Genomic DNA, 22,287 nt, shown 5'->3' with positions numbered 1-22,287 from the left:
TACCCAACAACCTTGCCTGTGGGGTGCCCAGCCCCGCCCAGCTGGGCTCTTTTTGCACTATATACACGCTTGAGCCCACACACTGGGAAACACTCCCTACTCCTGGAATGAGTTTCAGACATGCTGACTGGGGGTCAGAACTTGATTCCGACCCCATTTCTCAGTCCTTTGAGACTGTAATTAAATGGTACATCCTCCAAGGGATCATCTGTAAGTCTCTGTAGATGGAATGCCTCATCCTGACATGCGGGTTTCTATGAACACAGGCCTCCTCCAGGTATCCTGGCTTGAAGGTAGACCCCTATTCCTCGTCTTATACAGCTCCGAGATCATTCGAAGGGCCTAGTTTAGTGACTGCGACACAGGATGTGATCAATAAAAATTTTTGGACAAATTAATGAACAAATGCTAGTTCTTTCAATTAATTCTCAAATTTTACAATTAGGGTTGATAAAAAAACATTGTATATTTGCAAAGAAATAAAAATGTTTAAAAATAAAAATGGGGGCAAAAGGAAGAAAAAGGGGGTGCTGGAGAGATGGCTCGGTAGTTAAGGGCACCTGCTGGTTCCCAGCACCAACATTAGGCTTCCGCAGCTACCCACAACCCCAGTTGCAGGCATCCCGTGCTCTCTTCTAGCCTCTATGGACACTCACAAGCATGTGTTCCACATACTCAGACACACATTCACATACACTAAACAGATCATACTTTTAGAAAGGAAAGAAATGAATGTGGTAGGCGTGACACTAGCCACATGACAGTGACGCTGACAAAATGCTATCCTATCAAGTACTTTACTGAAATGCAGCATAAAATAACATTAGCAATAGCCACCATTCGTATAGACTTTACTGTTAGATGCTGCATTGATTCATAAAACATTTTAGATTTAATACAGATCAAAACACCAGAGATAAAAGCTACCTTCATCTTATAGATGAGAAAGTAAAAAGTTACAGTTACCCTTACACCTCCCGTGTGTGTGTGTGTGTGTGTGTGTGTGTGTGTGTGTGTGCGTGTGTGTGTGCGCATGTTTGTGCATTGCTAAAGACTGAACTCAGGACCCCATCCATGCTGAGCATGTGGTCGACCACTAAACTACCTTTCATTATTGAAAGTAAGAGCTCAGGGACCAAGTGTGCAGAATAAGGGGCAATAAGATCACAAAACCACAAGGAAACACTGGGGGCGGTGGGCACACCCATTATCTGTATTGTGGCAATCTGCTCTGCATATGATAATGCTGATAAAACTCATCCAACTATGCATTTAAAATACGTAGAACTTGTATTATGTTAGCAAAACTATTTTAAAATGTTTAAGCAGAACCATATTAATCAGTGTGTTGAAATATCTGGAAAATAATGATCCCTGAGAACTTATGTACTTTGGGTTTGCTCTATTTTAAAGCCACCTGAAACTTGGCATTTAGCGTTATCGGAATGGTTACTGGGCCATAAAGCCCACAGCGGAGCATCATGGGCAGCCTCAGTTTATTCAGTTATCCGCCAAGGTTAAGACATCACCATAGATGGTTTCCACGGGACGGAGGGGAGCAAAAGAACGACATGGGTGTTACATTGGGAAATAACAGAAATGATTTTGTGTATTTGCACATATCCATGAATAGACAAAAAAAAATCACTAAATTATATGTTTAATGGGTCAGTTGTGTAGTATGGAAATTATACTCCATGCTCAAGAAATGAAAGCTTCTTATAAAAAGATAAAAGTAGTGATCAGATCTGAACACTTTGCTGTGGTGCTTGGATGAGAAAGTCCCCCAGAGGCTCAGATGCTTATAGGATTGTTCCCAGCTGGTGGCGCTGTTTGGGGAGGTTTAGGAGGTTCCCAGCTGGTGGCGCTGTTTGGGGAGGTTTAGGAGATATAGCCTTGCTGGAGCAAGTATAGCACTGGGGGTGGGTTTGAGGCTTCCATGTCAGTTCTCTGGGCTCCCTGCTTGCAGTTCTGGGTATGAGCTCTCAGGTGCTCCTGCTACAGTGCCTGCCTGATGTCACGCATCTCCACAGTGATGGAACCTCTGGAACCCTGAGCCCAGTTAAACCTTTCCTTCTACAAGATGCCTTGCTCCCGGTGTTTGATCACAGCCAACAAAGCACTAACACATCTGTGTGTCCTTCCTCCCTCACGACAAAGTGACAGCTTATCTTTACAAACCTGCTGCCCGGCAGTTTCCTCGGGGAAACTCAAACAAGTACGACCTACAACTGAGCAGCCAAAGAGAATGCAAGGCAAAAAACTCCTCAGGAACTCGGGGAGATGACTGCGTAGGCAAAGTACCTGCTGCACAGCATTAAGACCTGAGTTCTGTTCCCCACCATCCCCATGGCATATCTAAAACCTCAGTACCAAATGGAAGAAAACAGGGATTCCTGAAGCTCACAGGCTGGCAGGCCTAGCTAAGTCAGTGAGCTCCAGGTCCAAGGGCAGACTGTCTCGAAAACTTAAGAAAGATGCCTAATGGCATACTGCAACCTCTGCGCACACACATACACACGTGCACTCACAGACATACACACACACACACACACACACACGCACACACACACACACACACACACACACACACACCCCACACATGCACACACCAAAAAAGGAAAGAAGGATTTATACACGTTGCATCCCAACAGAGTAAGAAAAATGAATGTAGAACAGAAGGAAGGGAGGGAGGGAGGGAGGGAGGGGATTCTTGATTTCTTGAAGAAAACAAGATTGTGTGTTTGTTTGTTTAGCTAGACCAAATTTTCTGAAAAATTGGTTAATTTTCCTTCATGGAAACTGCGAAAGGAAATCCTCAGGTCCATAATTAAGAAGAAGACTAATGTTTTGGTTTCCTTGAGGAAAGGGAAAAATCCACAAGTCCTCCCTGCCAGGTCAGGTTCACCTTTAGTCAGGTGATGCTAAGTAGGCCACGCTGAGATGGTGCGTCTCGTCACACTATGCGCTCCCATGTTTCCCCAGTAAAGCCTGCAGCACGGTGGTTCTGAGGAATACAGACTTCTCTGATCCCAGGTAGCAGCAGTAAACTGTGGGTTGTTTTTCAGGGACTGAAAGTCACCCAGTGGTTCTGTGATTTGTTGGTGAAAGAAAATACTGCTCTGCTCATCTGAATCCACCCTCTGCAGGGGAAGACTTTCACGGGGGAACTTTCTATGGTTCAAACAAGCAACTTTTTCCATAGTGTGCCATTTTAAACACCCAGGCCAAATCCTATTATAAGCAACTCTTGGGATCTGTAGTCTTTGCTTGCACTGAACACAAAGACTATCTAATCATTTGGAACAAAGCAGAGGATGGAATTTTCCAATGAGCAGCTAAGGGAATTTCCTACGGCTGAAGAAAGTATAGAAGGTTTATTTTCCTACTGAAAACACCTGCTAGGTACTGACTACAGGGAGGAATAAGAAAATCAAGATGTCTAGCTAGAATTTCAGGTGAAAACTGGTACCAATGAGATGGCTGGGTTTGCTCGGTGTGGGAGGTTTCAAGCCATGATCAGTGGCTCTGTTGCTCAACAGCAAAGCCCAGGAATGAGGGAAAGGAGGAAGAAACAAGAGTCCCACTGTCACCTTCAAGAGCCTACCATCAACGGCCAGAAGACTTCTCCTACCTCTGAGCGTTTCTACCGATTCTCAATAGCATCAGGCTAAGGACTAGGCCTTTAACACATGAGCTGCAGGTCAAGAAAGATTTAAGCCACAGCAGAATATCTCCTGGGACTGGGATAGAAACAAGTCCACAGTCGGGGGAGAGCATAAAATTGGTTCCCAACTTCCAGAGTCCCACTCTGTTTACCCAGCGTGGGGCAGCCTGTTCTCCAACTGGACAGCCTCCTCCAAGTAATGAAACTCAGGGAGTATCTGTCTCCCTCCCTCCTTAAAATGCTGCCCAGTGTTATCCCTCCCCCCTTGGTGACTGTGAATCGTAACAATCAAAGTCACAGAGCCAACAGCAGCTCAAAGCGACAACAGCCTCCCTGAACAATGTGTGCCTGTGAGCTGATGTTCCAGATCACTGCCCTAATGTTCCAGAAGAGACAGACACCAGGAATGGCCCAGGGAAGAAACTCTTTCTCACAGACAACTAAACTGTGTATCCTGTCACTGACCCACTTTCTTTAGAACTATCAATTAACGTGCACATTAATCACATGTTTCTTCCACAGCACTTTCAAATATACAAGGAAACAAATATGATACACTATAACATGCTATAAGTAGTGTGATATGTAATTATTCCACGTAAATATTATTTTCTTTTCAGAGTAGTGACAAGGCTGTGATCTACCAATAAAACGACCTCCAGAAATCTGATCAAATTAGAGTTGACCTCCGACCTCAGGTCCTCACCTACTTGCCCTGATTTCATTTGTTTGTGGTTTGGGGATTTGGGGACTGTAGCTGCATTGGGGAAATGCTATGTCCTTTTAGCATATTTTTCAACGTGTTTAAACACAAAGTTCCAGTTTTCCCTGGAATAAGGGAAGCCAGCATGCATCTGATCCATTCCAGGCTTTCACAGAAGACGAGGAAATAAGACAGGTAGACCATCGATTGAAGTGGTGCAAACGTGGCTTTCTTTCCCATTATACCGAATTCACTTTTAAGTGGCATATTCATAAGATGAGTCCCCTTCGGTATCTTTCTAATACCCTGGAGAATGCAGCCCTACGTAGCTCTCCCCCTCACATCTCTGCCTGACTCACCACTGCAATGCTGTTTTCGTGAACACCCAGCTGACTCAGTCTATTCCCGCTTTAGCACAGAACAGCGTGTGCTCAGTAAGTGCTAACTAACCAACCCAGCGAATGGACACATTTGCATAGGTACATGCTGATGCAGACAAAAGCAATGCACCTCCGTGTGTGTGTGTGTGTGTGTGTGTGTGTGTGTGTGTGTGTGTGCGCGCACGCTCCTCTACAGAGTTTCTTGGTTTTCCAGGAGGGTCAAATATTCCCTTAAAACCCACTGGCCTGGCAGGTCAGTGAGGTCGAGAATCAAACTGTTCCAGTGAGGAGATACGACTGTGCGCTCCTGCAACCACTGATCCGAGCCTATCACCGACAACCTCTATTTTTAGAAGCTGTGGCTCAAAACAAGGAAGAGACTTTCACCAACAAAAACCACACAGCTCACCATCCTGACCTCAGACACTAAGCCTCTCCTCCCAGTTTGACTGTTTCTTCTCAGATGTAGTTCAGGGGAGGGGGAAGGTCAGGTGAGAAGGTACATACCAAGGCTGGCAGATCACAAGGTCAAGGCTAGTGTGGGCTACCAGTAAGCTCCAGTAAGCTCCAGTAAGCTCCAGTAAGCTCCAGTAAATTACACAGGGAGCCTGGGGCTCAAAACCAAAAACAAACAAAACAAAAAGACAGTGTTCTTGTCCCTTTGCCTCACCCTAATAAGCTCTGAATATAAGTTTTTAATCTATTAATGCTAGCCTAATTCTAAAAGGTTCTTAAAAAAAAAAAAAAATGATGCCAGGCGTGTTGGTACACACCTAGTAGAGTTTTACAAGTTTGAAGCCAGCCTATCTCAACCAACAAAAACAATTTATTGGGCCCCAGGTTTAATCTGCAGCACAGCAAATATGTGTGTGTGTGTGTGTGTGTGTGTGTGTGTGTGTGTGTGTGTGTGTATGCAGATCTATATATAAATATGTAGATAAACTATATACAGATGGCTATGAATACTTCTAGCATGAAAGTGATAGATTTAATTTTCCCCATCTTCCTGCCCTGTTCTCCCCCCTTTTCTTGAGTCTTTCTGTGTAGCCCTGGCTGTCCTGGAACTTACTATGTAGACCAGGCTGGCCTTGAACTCATGGATGCACCTGCCTCTGCCTCCTCAGTGCTGGGATTAATGGTATGCACCACCTCTCCTGCCATGATATAAGGTGTTCAATCCTGTATCCTTTTAAAACAGGCAAGCAACATCTATCGGGTAGATAACATCAGAATCCACCTCCACCAGCACAGTCCCCTTATCTCTTCTCACTGTAGACCAAAGCCTTCAGAAATGTCCCTGACTCCCCAAAGGCTGGGCAGGATCGCAGTTAAAGAAAGATGACAGGAAGCAGAGGGGAAGGTTTGAAAGGAAAAGAAGATGCCCCTGTAATAGGAACCATCACCCACTGGTCCACCCCTGCCAAAACATACCTATGCTAAAAGGGACAAATTACATCCTTAGCAAAGCTACTGTGGTTGAAGGCTAATAAACATAGCCAACCTTCACAGCTCTGTGAAGGACCTCAAAAGATTTATTATTTATAGCAGTGGTGGCCAAGTCCAAGGATTAAGGCACATTAATCTAGGTCATGGCTTACTTTGTGGAATCCATCCAAATTGCTACTTCCTGAAATACATCATGCATTTTCTCATCTTCGTAACGTGGTTTATGCAATAATCTTACCTGGAAAACCCCCACAAAATAGTTTCCTAGGACTACCGCGCATCCTCCTGAAGCCAGCTCCAACCCCACCAGTCAGAGCTGACCTCTCTATCCCTCTGTTTCTAAAGAACTTCACCCCAGCTTCAACTGCAGACCAGAAAGATCGTTTACACATAGTCTGTCCCGTCATACAGAAACAGCACAAATCAATAAATAGGTCATACCTCCCAGAGAAACAAAGTCATATATATGTCTATAAAGTGTACAAAAACACATTCCAAACCAGATCCCTGCTGCTTACCTCTTTGGAACCTGGAACACTGCTATGATCTTTCTCCATTATCAGCCATCTGAGCACATTTGGGATAGAGATGTTTTTCCATGTCGGCCATGGGTTAACAAATCTCCCGTCTTTTCCTTTCTTTGATTTAGTTACGTCCTCCTCGAGTCTGTAATCCAGCTTGAAGCTTTTCCTGGAGAGCCTAGAAGACACGCTTCCTCCTGAATTCTGCACTGAATTCTGGCGCTTCCTCAAAGTTTCTTTTGGATGCTGACAGCTAGGTGCTGGAGACTGGCTGTTCTCATTCTCCTCCATGGCTTTCGGCGAGAAGCTTTGAAAAGAAAAAAGAAAAAGGAAAAGGGAAGATTACCAGGATTAGCCAAAAGTCATCAAAGCATATTAGACAGTATTGTTCTCAGCCAACATGCCCTCTCACCACAGTGTCAGCCTTACCCACAAGGTCCAGAAACATGGACCCCTCTGCCATGGACCAAAACCTCTGTGAATTGCTCTTTTTAAACTACTTCCCTCAGGCCCACGCCACAGATAAACAAAAACAAGAAGCAACTCGGGTACCTTTCCATATCCACATTTGCATAACTACCAATGTGAACAATAAAGTAAGACTGGCTTAGTTTCCTAAAGATGCTTCAGGGCTCCCAGTGATTCACATCTACCCCTGCTACGCTTGTTCATTTTATACTAACAACAATCTGTAACCCATTCCCCTAGAGAGAAGGGATGAGTTCACCTGCCGAGGAAGGAGACAACACATCAACTAACCTAGCAACAACATGAATTCTAAGTAATTCCGACTTAAAACCACCAAGACACTAAAGTCTCCTGGTTGTGAATAAATGTCTCACCTTTTCTTCATCTTGACTTTCCCATCTATAAAATAAAGACAAAGACATCACTGGCTCTAGAGGTTACTGAGATGACTGAACGGCCTAAGCCAATGAAATCCCTGGAGACTCAGCCTTAGCTGCTACCACTGACTGTCATTACACCCACCATTACCCACGCTCAAGACGCTGAAATCCTTGATTGTGATCATGCAGGACCAAAGAACCTCAGAACTGGAAAATAATACATTGAAAGTACGAAATTACCGGCTATGTAGAACTTCATTTCCTTCCCATTGATTATATTTAACCAAACAAACACTCGCTTTCTAATTGGTTTAGAATCAACACATACATAATTACACACCGTATATCCTATTTAAACTAAGGCACAAATGACAGCAAACCAAATGTTATTTTCCTGGCAACGGGGTGATGAAATACAAAAATGTCCGAGAAAGAAAGAGAAAGAACGCGACCTCAGGAGGATCATGCACATGCCCCTGATTTCTTTCTCTAACATGAGGGTAAATACTCAGCCATCTGGAGAATAACCACTGGAGAAAAGAAACCAGAGCTTACAAAAGCCCAAACACACACTGTTGCTCAGCCACCACTCTCTAGGGGAGAGCCTAGCAGCTGAGGGGGGCTCACAGGCTTCCCTTCCTATCTTAGGCAGATAGCCTTTCTAATCCTTTTTCTCACCTGTAAAATACCTACCTGCCTGGGTGAGGTTTCAAAGGATTAGACAATATGATAGACAATTAAGTGTATACACCCAAATGCTAATCCTTTTCTCTCTAACCTGGTTAGTAGACCAGACATCTAAACTCCGTATGGTCTAAAGCTTAAAGTGTTCCGGGTGAGGTGCCGCCGTTCTCACAGACTGGCTTTCTGTGTCTTAAAATTTAAGTATAGGTCGGGGCCTTTACAAAGGCAAAGACAGTGACTATCCATTAAAACTCAGTCCATTTATCAGATGAGTTTAGATAGCTGACATTACTCCATAAAAAGGTAACTCATAGGAAGCGCTCCATCAAAGTTAGGTTTGGGAGTCGATACTTCGCAGTCCTATGAAGTGAGTATATACAAGACAAGAAAGGCTTGTGCACAGCGCAGAACTCACAAGTTACCGCTTCAGTAAGGTTTTGGTACACCACAGGCAACCGCAGAACACTGACGATGCTTAAAGGCAGTTCTGAAGGAAAGACAACTCTGGAAACAGGGTAAAAACAAAAGTAAAAGAAAGGTCTAGAAACCTGAACCGGGGGGGCTGGGTGTGGTGGTGCCAAATTTGATCCCAGCACTCAAAGAGGGGCAGACACAAGTACATCTCCTCCAGTTCAAAGCCAGCCTAGCCTACATAACAAATTCCTGGACAGCCAAAGCTACACAAGGGAGAGACTGTCTCAAACAAAAACCAACCCCAGAGCTAAGGAGACGGATTACTGAATAGAAAAGAGAATCCCGGGACACCCGGTAACAGCCAAGCACCCAGCTACACGTTCCTCCGTTTCATTTAAAATAAGGCACTCAGGTACCCCTGAAGTTAGGTTTCATAATCTCTGGTTTTTAACTGAAGTCCTCACAAGCAAATAGTCCAATCAATGGAGCGATGAGAAAAACAGTCATTAGAGTAAATCCAAGAGTCGGTGAAGATGCTGGCGTAGGAGAGGTGAGAAAGCATTTGGATGGCTGGACACTTTAGGGATGAGACAGTCAGGTGGAAGGGGTCCAACCTGGTGGTACCCCAGGCAAGGCGGACTACTGACCCGCTGGGTCTGAAACCGGGTTTGATACCATGGGGAAGCAAGACTCCAAGTACGAAAGTCAGTGCACCTAAATAGAAATGGATAATCATGGGATCCAAGCTGCTACGAGGGTGCTCAAAGGGGCAGTGAGGGGCCAGAGTGACGTCTGTCCCCAGGGCGGTTTCCCGGGGACCTGCTCCTTTTCCCACTCCTGAGCCATCTAGAGAATAGGTCTGCACGGGGCTGGAGAGTTGGCTCAGTGGTTAGAGCACTGACTGCTCTTCCAGAGGTCCTGAGTTCAATTCCCAGCAACCACATGGTGGCTCACAACCATCTGTAATGGGATCCGATGCCCTCTTCTGCTGTGTCCGAAGGCAGCAAAACAAAAGAGAGAGGCCGCAAGGGTTGCTCCTGCAAAAGTCAGTGGTTCAGGAAGCTGAGGCTTCTGGCCCTGCTCACAGTCCCATGCCTCCAAACTGCCCTTACCCGGATTCTCAGAAGCGTTAGTTCCTACCTTGAAGCTAAATTTTACATACGGTTTTCTAGTGTCTGTGGGATTGGGGGGGGGCAGTATGCATGAAAACTAGTCGTCACGGGATTATCTAGCACTTCCATGATGTCATGTGACCCTGATGAGGGGACACACAGTGCCTGCCTGAGAGCTGAGTCACACAGAGGGCCTGTCACTCGCCAACTGCCGCCTTCTGGTCGCTGTTAGTGTCGATAGCAACCATCTCACAACCGGCAACACCAGAGGAGATGACAGGAAAACTAGAAGCGAGCTCTGAGTGCCGAAGCGCTCTGCCCCGAAGCTTTTCAAACCAAATCTGTGACAAAAAAAAAAAAAAAAAAAAAAAAGATGACAGCTCCATACAGTAACCGCCACGCACGCTGAATATTAATGGCTTCTTCAATAGCAGAAGGACGCAGCCCTTCTAACCAAAGGGAGGTCTGAGCCACTGCACTGGTTGCAAACAGGCCATGCAGTTACAAATATTCTACCTCAGGAACTGAAGCATGGGTAAAATGCTTTCTACAAACAAGAACCCTCCATTTCAGAACTGTCCCATACTTCTGACATTTCAGACGTGCCAGCTGCCTAGAATTCCGTGCACTTCTTTATAACCTCAAACAGTGAGAGGGAAAACGTCACAGCGGCACGGCGTATGTCTGGGGCTTCAGCACTGGCAACGGAAGCGGCAGATGAGAATCCCTACAACAGACATTGTATAACATCCGGGTGACGGGTACACAGTAACAGCGCCGCTGCTACATCTGGAGAAAGGCCAGGATTAGATTTTCAGATATCAGGCTGAATAAAGTCACACGTACAGTTTTGATTTGTTCACCTTATCTTTATTGGAAGAGAAGGATCTTTTACTACAAAGATAGACGGCGTAGGTTAAAAACAGCAACATCCCAGTTCCCTGAAATTCTCTAAGACGCCATGAGAGACACCTACAGACACGGACAACGGTGCTGTGAGGGCAAGTCTGTCCAAGCCTGGGAACTATGCTGCATGACAAAATAAGAATGTTCTGTGTGAGGACTACTAATTAATTAATTATATAATAATAGATACTTTATTGCATATATAATACATATATTATCTTGTTTATTATTATTTAGTATACAAGAAACAAGGTTAATATATAATACATACTAATAAATATTAAATAGATTTTTTAATGTTTATATATGATATATGTGTGTGTGTATATATATGATTATATATATATGATATATATATATAATGTATATCATGCATCTATACATCTGCCAAGCAGTATCTTAACAAGAGACAAGAACCCAGGCTCCTTGTTTTAAGCATCAAGTCCTCTCTGCAGTACTAAAATGAATAGTAACACCATGGGTTAGTGCTCTGAAGTACCAAACACCAATTGTTGTGTGTGGGACAGTGGCCCTTGCCAAGAAACTTAGTAAAGTACAGCAAGTCTGGGTTCCCGGAAACTCGGGGTACACTTGAGGCAGGAAGCAGCTCCCTGCCTCCTGCCAGACTCCTGGCCTGGAACACATGTCGCACAGAGAAACATGACACGGGGTCGTGTAGGCCCAGAACAGAGTTCTTCATGCTACTGAGATACCTAGAGACTCTGAGGATTTAGTCAATAAGCTCCCCTTATAGACATTCCCTTCTACAAACAGTATTTAATCTCTGGTCCACCTGAGAAGTCGGTACACATCTGTTTTCCACGACAAACAACCAATAAACAGTTTGGAACTGAGGTCTGCTATGAGGAGCACGGAGAAAGCCTTTGACTGTGGAGCCATAATCTAGGTCTCCCGCAGAAAGACTCTCTGCTTCCAGCTGGCTAAGAACAGTCATAGATGAGCCAAACGGGTGCTCCTGCTCTGATAGGGGTTGGGATTCTGTAAACGCCACCCCTCAATTACTGCCAGGTATGCTCCGCCCCAGTGACCTGACACTATAAAAGGGGTTCCTTGCCCCTTCTTCTCTCTCTCTTGCCTTTTGGCCTCTCTTACCTCTCTAGGCCTCTTGGCCTCTTGCAGCCTTGCTCTCCCACCCCTATCCCTCCTCTTCCCCTTCCCTTCCCCTCTCTCCCTCCACATGCTCATGGCCGGCCTCTATACCTCTCTCTCCCTCTCTCCCTCTCCCCCCTCTGCCTCTACTACCCTCTTAACTCTCCCATGACCTGAATAAACTCTATTCTGTACTATACGGTTGTGTGGCTGGTCCCTCAGGAGGAAGGGATTCCCAACACGGGTCCTTCCCCTAACGTTGGTGCCGAAATCCAGGACGTCATCTTTTCACAACATTGGTGCCCCGTGACTTTTCCTTTCAGTGACTTTTCCTTTCATGGGTGCCAGTCATCTTTTTCTTACCGTAGGGCTAGACACTGTCCACGGCCTGCAGACCCCCAATGGTCCTGGCTTCATCACGGGTCTGTGGACCCCGACACTCCGTTCCAAATTCTCTGTGCGGGTTTTCTAGTGGGGACCAGATGCCCAGAAGTAGGGAATGTCAGCTTCAGCTTCCTACATCTCAGGCTGCAGGGGCTCAGCGCTTCCCCGAAGACCAGCACCAGACGGACAGCAGCAGCTTTGGAATAGCGCAGTCAAGCTGCATGTGTTCTGCCTCCCCAGCGGCTACCACCAACGGTGGGGCAGAATGCAGACCCACAGGTATCTGTGCTACGATTTATATTTAGTAAAAGAGTGGAAAAACTGTAAGACATTTTATCCAACCAAGATGCTCCTTAGATGAAAGACAATCTCAAAAATCCCAAATGTAATAAGACAAATTTAAAAACCTACATTGCTGAAATTCTATTTCTACCTACCTTGGTAATTTTTCATAAAAAAATCTATCATAATATTTGTTTCTTTATACCTTATTAATATATTATTTGCTTGTATTTTTTAAACAAACTCAAATTTGTCTCATAAAATTCTAATCTAATTATTTCCAAAAAATTACTTGAATGCAAATTATTTGAGAAAAGAATATTAGACAAAAGTGCGTTGGACAAAAGTATATTAGATTTAATAGTAAATCCTGAGAGGAATAAATGCAAACATAATTTGAGAACATGTTTCCTTTGTATAAGGAGTCAAGGGAAGCAGGTGCCAGACAATGGGTGTTCTGACTGCACATTGCCAAAGGCTTTAAATATTCTTAACTATTAGACTAATTCAGTATATTGAATTAAAAGTCACTTCACGGGCTATGAAAAGATTTTAAGTCACTAATCTATAAGAACACAAAGTAAAAAAGTAAAGACTTGATGACAATCAAACAAGGTAAACACCCATTTTCGGAACAAAGCCTCTGAGGGTTAAGAGCACTCGCTGCTCTAATGGGGAACCCAGACAGTGGCTCACAACCTCCAGTTCCAGAGGTTCCCACACCGTCTCCTGACCTCCTTGAGAATAAGGGACATACATAGTTCACATGTGTACACGCAGGCAAAATACTCCTACGCATAAAAACAGTGTGTAAAACACCGCTTACCTGAACGCAACTGGGCAATTCAGGGTAATCATGTTATGACAAATTTAGAAAATGGGCAAAAAATGTTTCTTGAAATGACATAATTATCCCTTCCTTAATACTTTAAATAAGACTAGCCACAAAATGTAGATTTTGTTCCTGGTAGCAATGATATTTAAATGCTATACAGAATAACATGAATAAGGAGGCTGGAAAGGCAGGAAAGACACTAAGTTGATCTTAATGCAACTTGAAACCAATCTTAAAATATGCTAATGATCTTTAAGGCTCCTTCACTTTTCCTTAAACCAATGCTTTAACAAAACTGTGGCTCCAAAATGCAGGTATCCTTTTTCCAGTGCTGACTCTGTCATAATGACACTAAAAGCAAACTTTCTGTGCAAATACAACCCATGACAAAAAGAAATGGAGACCCTGTGTCTTTGTAACACCTAGTGGAAAAAAACAATAGAGCAGTGAACAGCTTGGTTCCCACTTTAGTGAGTTCTTCAACTTTGGTGAGTATTCCAACTCTGGTGACTTCTCCCACTCAGTGAATGCTGCCACTTTGGTGAGTGCTCCCACTTTGGTGAGTGCTCTCACTTGGCTGAATACTCCAACTTTGGTGAGTGCTCCCACTTTGGTGAGTAGTCCAACTCTGGTGAGTTCTCCCATTTGGTGAATGCTGCCACTTGGGTGAGTGCTCCAACTTTAGTTGCACTGAGTTCTGCAACCTTTAGAAAGTTGCCTAACTTTGCTGAGACTCACTTTCATTCAGCTACAAAATGAGAAGACTGGGCTATATAGTGCTAAAGTCCCTCCTGCCTCTAGAGCCTGCAACAACCTTCAGCCCTGCTAAGACTCAGCTCAGAGTACCTCAGCATCTCCTCTAACTGGGGCTTGCCCTAGCTAGTCCCTCCCATTCCAACCCCTGGAAAGAAGCTCTCTGCCCAGCCACTTTCCCTGGGCTGACTGGAAAGAGCCTTATGAGGTATTTTATCTGAGAACAGTTATTGGAATAGGCAGTATTTTCCTATTAAACCTGTGGTGTTACAGCTTTAAGCATAGGCCAGAGGTTTTTCAGGGCATGAGAAACTGCATAGAGACTACATGACAAATGGGACACAGACCCTAAGATCTAAGTACAGGGTGACTGCTACAATACCTGCCAAGTCACGATTAGTAAACACTTTGAGTGACCACTGTTCTAGTCTAGTTTTCCAGGTACAGGGGGGAGGGGGAGAGGGTGGGGACTCCAACCCTAGGCAGCCATACTGATGTTAGCTTGCTACGGATCATATTTATAGACGGTCAGCTTTGGAGGATGAAAATAGTAGTCTTTAGAATAAAGCATTTCTTAAACCAGTGTCCCAAGCTCACAGAACCGTGAGGAATCCTTACATGGCAAGCAGCTCACACTGGTGGTCACATGACACACAGGGTCACTGCCGCTGGAAAGACTCACAACCTCCTGGATGCATGGCCAACAAGGGACTTGGCGCGTGCTGGACGTGGGACGTAGGGTATAAAGTATACCGGTCACTAACAATTGCTGGAGCCCTGAATTTTCTTAGGAACGAGACGGCACAGTGGCAGGCATACTATCCTGATTGAGATGCCATGATGTCACATCCTCTGAAACAAAGGGGTACGAGAAGAAACTACAATAAACAGTAATGATTTTTACAAGGAAACCAGGCCCAGGCACTACTGCGGCCAGACACTGGCCTCTTGAACGCAGATCAAGAATCGGAGGGAGACATGGAGGCTACTTCAGGTCAGCCAATAAAGCCACGAGGATCAGAAGGGGTTTGAGACACTGAAAAGCGTTTTTAAAACCAGAACATAATTAAAATATACTACACTTGACTGTCAGAGGGGAAAAAAAAAACCACAAACATTTCACAAATATTAAAAATAAATGCTTCCAAACTTTGCCAATGATATTCTTTTCTATGCTTTGGTTTTATAACACTTGTCCAGTACCTGGCACACAGGAAACCTTCAGTAACGACAATCACCATTGTACTACACTCTAAAACACTGATATACATGAACTAAAGATGACAGAATAAACAAGATGAAATGGGATCAGCTCAGGAACGAGTCTTCACTTTTACTTCTGAGTAACGGAAGTCTTGGTGTTCTTAGAATTCACACAAGTCTTAAAAATGAGACCACTGTACCCACGATTCTTACCAACTCCAGAGCCGCTTCTGGATCTGCATGGAAGCTCTCAGAAGCCTTCAGAGTCTCTTGGTTTTGAAAATAATAATAATAATAATAATAATGATAATCTCTACCTCATTTCTTTACGTCCCTTCACTGTCCCCTAAGAGCAAGACTGCGAACTTCCAATACCTACCTACCATGGACCCAGCACTTCCAATAAGGTTAGAAGCCCCAGCTAAAGATGCCCACAACGGACAACAGAGGCAAGCTCCAGATAAACCACACCCCTACAGCATCTCAGTGTCTGGCTCTTCATCCAAAGATCACTTATCTCAGTACTTCCTGCCTCCTCTCAATGGTCAGACCATGGCCAAGGAAGGATCTGATCTCTAGCATGTGACTGATAAGCCTTCTTAGAACAGTTCTTGTCCAGCTGGGAACAAAGCCTCATGCCAAGGGCACATCAGAATTCACTGTGCCCGAGGCTGCCGAGCGAACCCTCTGATAGGGGGACATTGGTTCTGATGCATAGTATTCAGGGTCAAGGCTGAGAACCACTTCTGACATTTTAAGTCATTAATCCTCAGCACAAAGGGTTCAGGCTTTAAGGAAGGTCCCAAGGGTCTCTCTGGTATTCTAGAATTTAGGCTAGGTTGGCATTAAACCTCTCGTCTACTGTCAGTGCCATAATCCTGAGACAGATTATTTGCAGTACTGAGTGGGGAAGACTACCTTGCCACTTATAAAGTTGATAAGTCACAGACTTATATTCTATTCACTCTGAGTCTCTACTTTGGCTCTGCTCCCAGGGAGTTGAGCCAAGGGGGAAAAAATACAATCAGTGGAACAACAATACCTAAGTTAATACTCAAGTGCTAAGTGTTCAACAAATACTTGTGGAATGAACAACCAAAGAACAGGATTTAATTAGAACACCTGCTGGAAGTCAAATAGAAAGAGAAGCAAATGTAAAGGGCAAGGAGGCTTAAGTCAACAAAGGTAACCCCCACTAACTGAGAAGGTATGAGGTAAGAACAAGAGACCTACCACAAAATCCAGCCTCCCTTGCTGGCTTGGGGTATAACAACATCTGAGCAGCTGTATCTCCAGCCTTCCAGCAAGGGATGGCCACGCTGGTCAGACTGATCAATGTGATATAACCGTAAGTCAGGTCACGTACGGTGTTAGCACTGGTCTCCCTAGGAGAGAGGAAATCACTGTCCAGACTGCTCCTGCATCCATCTGGAGCCCACACCTTAGGAACGGCACACACCACACTACATCAAAACATCCAGTTCTGTACTTTCTCCACATGTAGGAGAAACGTATTTAAGCAAGGTTCCAAACTGTCCCAATCCAGTCCAATACAGCTGTCACAGCTGGATAGTTAAGAGAGGGTCTAAAATAACAACTAAGGGTAGGGCTTGCACAAAGTCGAAAAATAACAGTTGAGACTCCCCCAAACCATGCTGATCAAACCACAAAGCCCATGCCCTCCACTAATCAAGCCCAACCTATAAGGAAAAAATCCAATGAGTTTTCTTTAACAGGTAAATACAATCCACAGTTCAAAAATTAAAACTACTAGCATTGACAGGGTAGCCTTTTTTTTTTTCTTTTTAGACAGGGTTTCTCTGTGTAGCCCTGGCTGTCCCGGAACTTGCCTGTAGACCAGGCTGGCCACAAATTCAGAGATCCACCTGCCTCTGCCTCCCAAGTGCTGGAGGCATTCACCACCATTGCCCCACATTAGTTTGCTTTCAACGATGTGGTTTTCTTTTTTTCTTGTCCAAGGAAGAAGCTATTCTTAGGAACTCAGTAAGCACCAGTTCCTCGGGAAGAAAATTACTTAATTGCTGTAACTTGAAACTATACAAAAATGCATCAACAGATAATCAATAAGATTAATTAACAAATTAATAGTAAGATTCTATTTCAGTTATATGAAATGAATATATATATATGGTATCTTGAATATACTTTCCTTGCTTTTAAAAAGGTGTGGAAAATTCAGCCTGTACTAGAAAGAGGAATCTCCAGATAGGGGACCAATACATACAGTTTTTGGAAACTTCCCAAAATTCATACTTCCAGTCCTACATCCTGGGAAGCCCTGTTCCTTCAACTGCCAAGGCCAACCCATGTTGTGGTAAAAATTTAAAACAAAAAAGAAAAGACTGATGGCTACCAGGGCTGTCTCTCTTCCACGAGGTCCACAAGCCGCTCTCTCAGTTGCCTTTCTTCCAGACTCCCTCTCTTCCAGACTCCCTCTCTTCCAGTCTCCCTCTCCCCCGCTATCTCCCAACCAGCCACTTTTACACTGTCCCCTGTAGCCTAGAAGAAAAAAAAAAATCAAAGCTTCAGAAATTTGTAATTTAACAATCAGATTTATATGTTAAATTCTCAACCCACAATCCATCCACATAATAGGCTTACAACCAGTTGACAAAAGATACAAACTGCCCACCTAGATAAGACAAATTGACCTATAGAAACCCTTGAAAATATTCATATCTACCTATCACCAATTAAGACCTCCTGGATCTAGATCCTCCTTCTCCAGCTCCATCTTGACCCTCTCCCTTCTCCTCCTCCTCTGTCCTTCCTAGATTTCCCCCCACCTACCCTTCCTTCTCATCAATTAATAGGCTGGACCCACCTTGCTGCATAATGACATTATCCTACATACCTGTCAGTAACACGAAACGCATTTTTGTAGCCAACAAACGTTATACACTACCGTAATGCTAAGGTAAAACACTGACTTACAGTATGATTTGAAAGTATCTGAATGACCCTGCAAAAAGAAACGACAGAGCTGCGCATAACCAGGCTTATGCTTAGCCAACAGGATGCTGCTGAGAACGTCAAACGTTTATTAGGTCAAAATTCCTCACTGGAAGGATAGGCAATGTATGTGTGCTGGCGTGAATCCCACATAAACAAAGTTTATATGGACGCCAAGCCAACGTTAAGGAATCAACACCCCCTCAACAGTATCAAAGGGGTATCACCTCGGCAATGGGAAAAGCAGTGTTGAGAGATCCTGAGAGAAGCAGGCGTGTAAGCTACAGAAGTCCCATACCCTCCAGGGTCTCTTCCATTTGAATATCTATCCCATGACGAAAGTCAACACATGTGTGACCTCCTTACAGGCAAAGCGAGTCAGACCACAGAGTTATATGATGTTCCCAGGATCTGGATCTGACCAGAGGAGTCTAGACTGTCTATTAGCCATGTGCTCCCCCTAATTATCCTTGGATAATTAAGATCACATCGCACTGAAAAATCCTTAGCAGAGCACACAGAGAACATGGTCCGCTCAGGGAAGAGAGACAACATTGCTCTGTCTCAAGCTCAGGACTTTGTTTAGTTTAAATTAAGTCCAGAAACTCGAGACCCGTCTCTTAGTTACTTCGACCGCTGTAGAGGAGGGGAAGTTTGGCTTTTCAGTGAGCTCCCTAAGCAAGCTGAAAACACACTCTTAAAACGGGAACAAGTATCTCTGTAGATTGAACAAGGGGCTTCAAACACAGAAAACAACTTCCGAAACTCATTACTGTGGTCATCTAATAGCTGTAGGCCAAGGGTCTGATAAAGCAAAACAAACAAATGGGCAGTTTAAAGGATGGCTCATGTCATAATTTCATTCTTCTAGCTGAGGAGGATTACAAAATCATCAGACATTTCCTATCTGGTCAGTATGTTAGTGTCCCTTAATACAGGAAGGTTCCAGCGACATACACACAAAGACCTTTTTCTCAGCTTTGCTAGAAATCCCAAACTGGCCTGGAACTTTCTATGTAGCCCAGACCAGCCTCCAGCTCACAATCTCCAGCTTGTCTCGTTCACCTACATGCTCTCCCACACTCGGTATTAAGAATTCCTTTTCAGTCGGGCTTTTGATTTATGCTGATCCATCTAAATCCAGTCCCGTGCCTCCACGGCCGATGACAATGGCCGTCCCCAACCTTTTATGCAGTTTAAAGGTACTGTCTATATTGCATTGGCCACCAACGCTGTGCGATCAATCTCAGCTTGCCTGCTTCGTCTGTTAACATGAATCAGAGTTACTGGCCTAAAGTACCTTACTTAGCCCAATGGCTAAAATCTCCCAGGCTCTTAAATCCCTGTAATTAATCCATGGAATAGTATTAATGAAGTCATGTATTTTATATCTACAAGATCAACTGTAAATAAATATACACAAATATCTTGAAAAATGCTTAAGTTATAATGCATCATTTAAAGTTAGTTGGGAGTAGACTGACTGCTCCTGGAACCACCCAAGAACATACATAATTTGTAAAAGTCAATTAATTAAAACAAATACAAAATAAATGATTACTAAGTTCAAAGGATAGGTCAAGTAAAGCAGTCCGCCATAAACATGTACACTGATGAGGAATGTAGGAGTTAGAAGAAATGATTGCTTAAATCTTGTGGTGGAAATCACTGGAATTGACTTTTTTTTTTTAAGATTTATTTTGTGTATATGAGTACACTGGATATTCAGACACACCAGAAGAGGGTGTTGGATTTCACAGATGGTTGTGAGCCACCATGTGATTGCTGGGAATTGAACTCGGGACCTCTGGAAGAGCAGTCAGTGCTCTTCACTGCTGAGCCATCTCTCCAGCCCTGGAATTGATTTTCATGCCAATTTTATACACGCCTCCACGGGATGAAAACGTTCTTTCAGAAACGTGCACAGTTCAGCTCCTTAGTATACTTCAATTAAAACACTTACTCGTGTTTACTTCCATCTATAACATAATCTATAGTACCTACACAGACAGGGCACCTCATGCAGCCACATTCCTACTCATACAGAATGAAAAGGAACAGAAAAACCTGTGATGCTACAGCTACGCACTGCTGAGAACACACACATGTACACACGCGTGTGCACAGAAAACAAAACTGAAGTTTAAATATAAACCAAATTTCCACAAAAAAAGTCCCCTTGGCTTTCTAAATAAATACCTAAAGGATTTCAAACAGATAGGCAGAAATGACTCACCAACTAAAGTAGAACCAAAACCTTATCCAATAAAACAACCCAGACCTTACGATGGAAGGCTTCTGCTAAAATGTCTTCAAACAGTCACACTGGACAAACTTTTAAAAAATCAGTTTTGGAATGAAGAGAATCTGTCCAACCCGATTTGGAACTGTGGGTGGAAATGAAAGTATAAGGATTTTTTTTTTTTTTTTTTTTGTCTCTTGGACACTTGCTATAATTTGTGAAGCCAGGAAGCCTCCAAAAAATATTGAGAAAATAAAATCTCTGAAAATTATGGCTGTATTTCCAATTCATTTACACCCATTTTAAAACCTCAATTCCTCTTAGATTCTGATTCTAAACGCAAGTATGTGTCCTAAATTCTTACCAGAACTAACATTTCCTTACAACAAAAAACCAAACTATTTTTAAAAAAAAAATTACAGACTGTTGTAAGATAGAGGTAATCACCCTTTTAAAGATTATGTAACTTCTTTCTAAATCACGTCGTTACCACTAACTTCTCCCCAATGTGACAAAACAGAACTGTGACACTTTCATCTGTTAATGCAGATGAAAATATTTCTTAATTTACAGACAAGTGTGTTGCAAGAATGGCTTTCTGACTTCATGCTAAGCCAAAACCACCCATGCAAGTCACGGCACAACAACATATAAAGCAGCCTACAGTAAGGGTAAAGCAAGAATCCCAGACTTTTTTGAGGTTGCTGACTTTTCTCATTCCCTAATGTTTTCTGGGTCTGACTGAGTTAAGTTAATAAAACCATCCAGGTTCCCCTGGAGACCTTGAACGCATATTCCCAACAACCAGGTTCGTACCGTGCTCCTTGGGAAAGGGAGTCCATATGAACCGCCATCAATAAATAATAACCAATCTAATGAGCAAGCACAGTACAAAAAGAAAAAGAAAAAAAGAAAGAAAGAAAGAAAGAAAGAAAGAAGAAGAAAGAAAAAAAGTCTCGCCATCCTTCTCTAATCCCGCTCATTCTGTGGTTAAATAAGCTACTCTTACTTTAAGAAAAAAGGCAATAACCCTTTAAGAATGGATTTTTCCGAACATAAATACAACAGATGGAGCCGAAATAAGTTGCTCTGAGTAAGTTGTGGACCCCATTCTTTTACATACAACCAAATGAAGATACACCCACTTGTATTCCTAGCATGGAGCCGTAACCTGGGAATCTGCAGGGACGGTAGGATCTTAAATCCCAAAGACTTCCCTCTAGGCGCCTAGAAACACGGTGGCTCTTCAAGAAAGCGGATCCAGAGATGCGAGCTCTACAACTCCAGAGGTGCGATAATTCAAAAGAAGCCTGCCACTCAAAAGTGCATCTCCAGGAGGAGGCAGGGCTTGGGTGCTAGAAACCTACTCGAAACCTGCTGCACTTCACCGAGGTGTCCAAACAGCCCAAGAAAGGCCGCTCTGCGCCGATACCGGGACGAAGAAGCAAACCTGCGAAGGAGAACCGCGGTCGCCTAACCGCCTCCCGCGAGGATCCAGGATAACTGCAGGGAGGCTCCCCCGCAGGCGCTCAGACACACCGGGAAGCGGCTCGCCGCGCGGGGGCGGGGCCATGCCGGAGGCGGGGCTGGAAGGCGGGGGCGGAGCTGGCGAGAGGGCGGGATTAAGCGAGGATGCCCGGTGGAGCCGAGGCTCGAGGGGTGGAGCCAGCCCGCGAGGGCGGGGCGAGGGGCGGGCTCACCTTGCGCTGAAGGCGTGCGGGCGGGCGCTGCGTCGCGTCTCCTCACCGGAGGGCCTCGGCGCCGGGAGCCCGCCAGCCTCAGATCCTCGGCGAGTGCCGCCACGCCTTACGCCGGCGTCCCGCC

The 22,287-nt window shown here is 44.2% G+C and overlaps 1 protein-coding gene across 1 annotated transcript in view; it reads right to left on the bottom strand.

The window, feature by feature from the left end:
• NAPEPLD (N-acyl phosphatidylethanolamine phospholipase D) overlaps positions 1-21,961 on the bottom strand; it is a 35,260-nt gene extending 13,299 nt beyond the window's left edge. The window contains exons 1-2 of the mRNA XM_080936415.1: positions 21,831-21,961; positions 6,715-7,024 (exon numbers count right to left, since the gene is read on the bottom strand). Of these exons, the coding sequence (XP_080792541.1) occupies positions 6,715-7,008 (294 nt within the window). The 5' untranslated portion in view covers positions 7,009-7,024; positions 21,831-21,961. The remainder of the gene's footprint in view (positions 1-6,714; positions 7,025-21,830) is intronic.
• Positions 21,962-22,287: the final 326 nt, after the last annotated feature.

This window comes from Micromys minutus, assembly GCF_963924665.1.
Source record: "Micromys minutus genome assembly, chromosome: 23".
NCBI lineage: Eukaryota > Metazoa > Chordata > Mammalia > Rodentia > Muridae > Micromys > Micromys minutus.
This window is presented reverse-complemented; position numbering and strand designations above follow the sequence as displayed.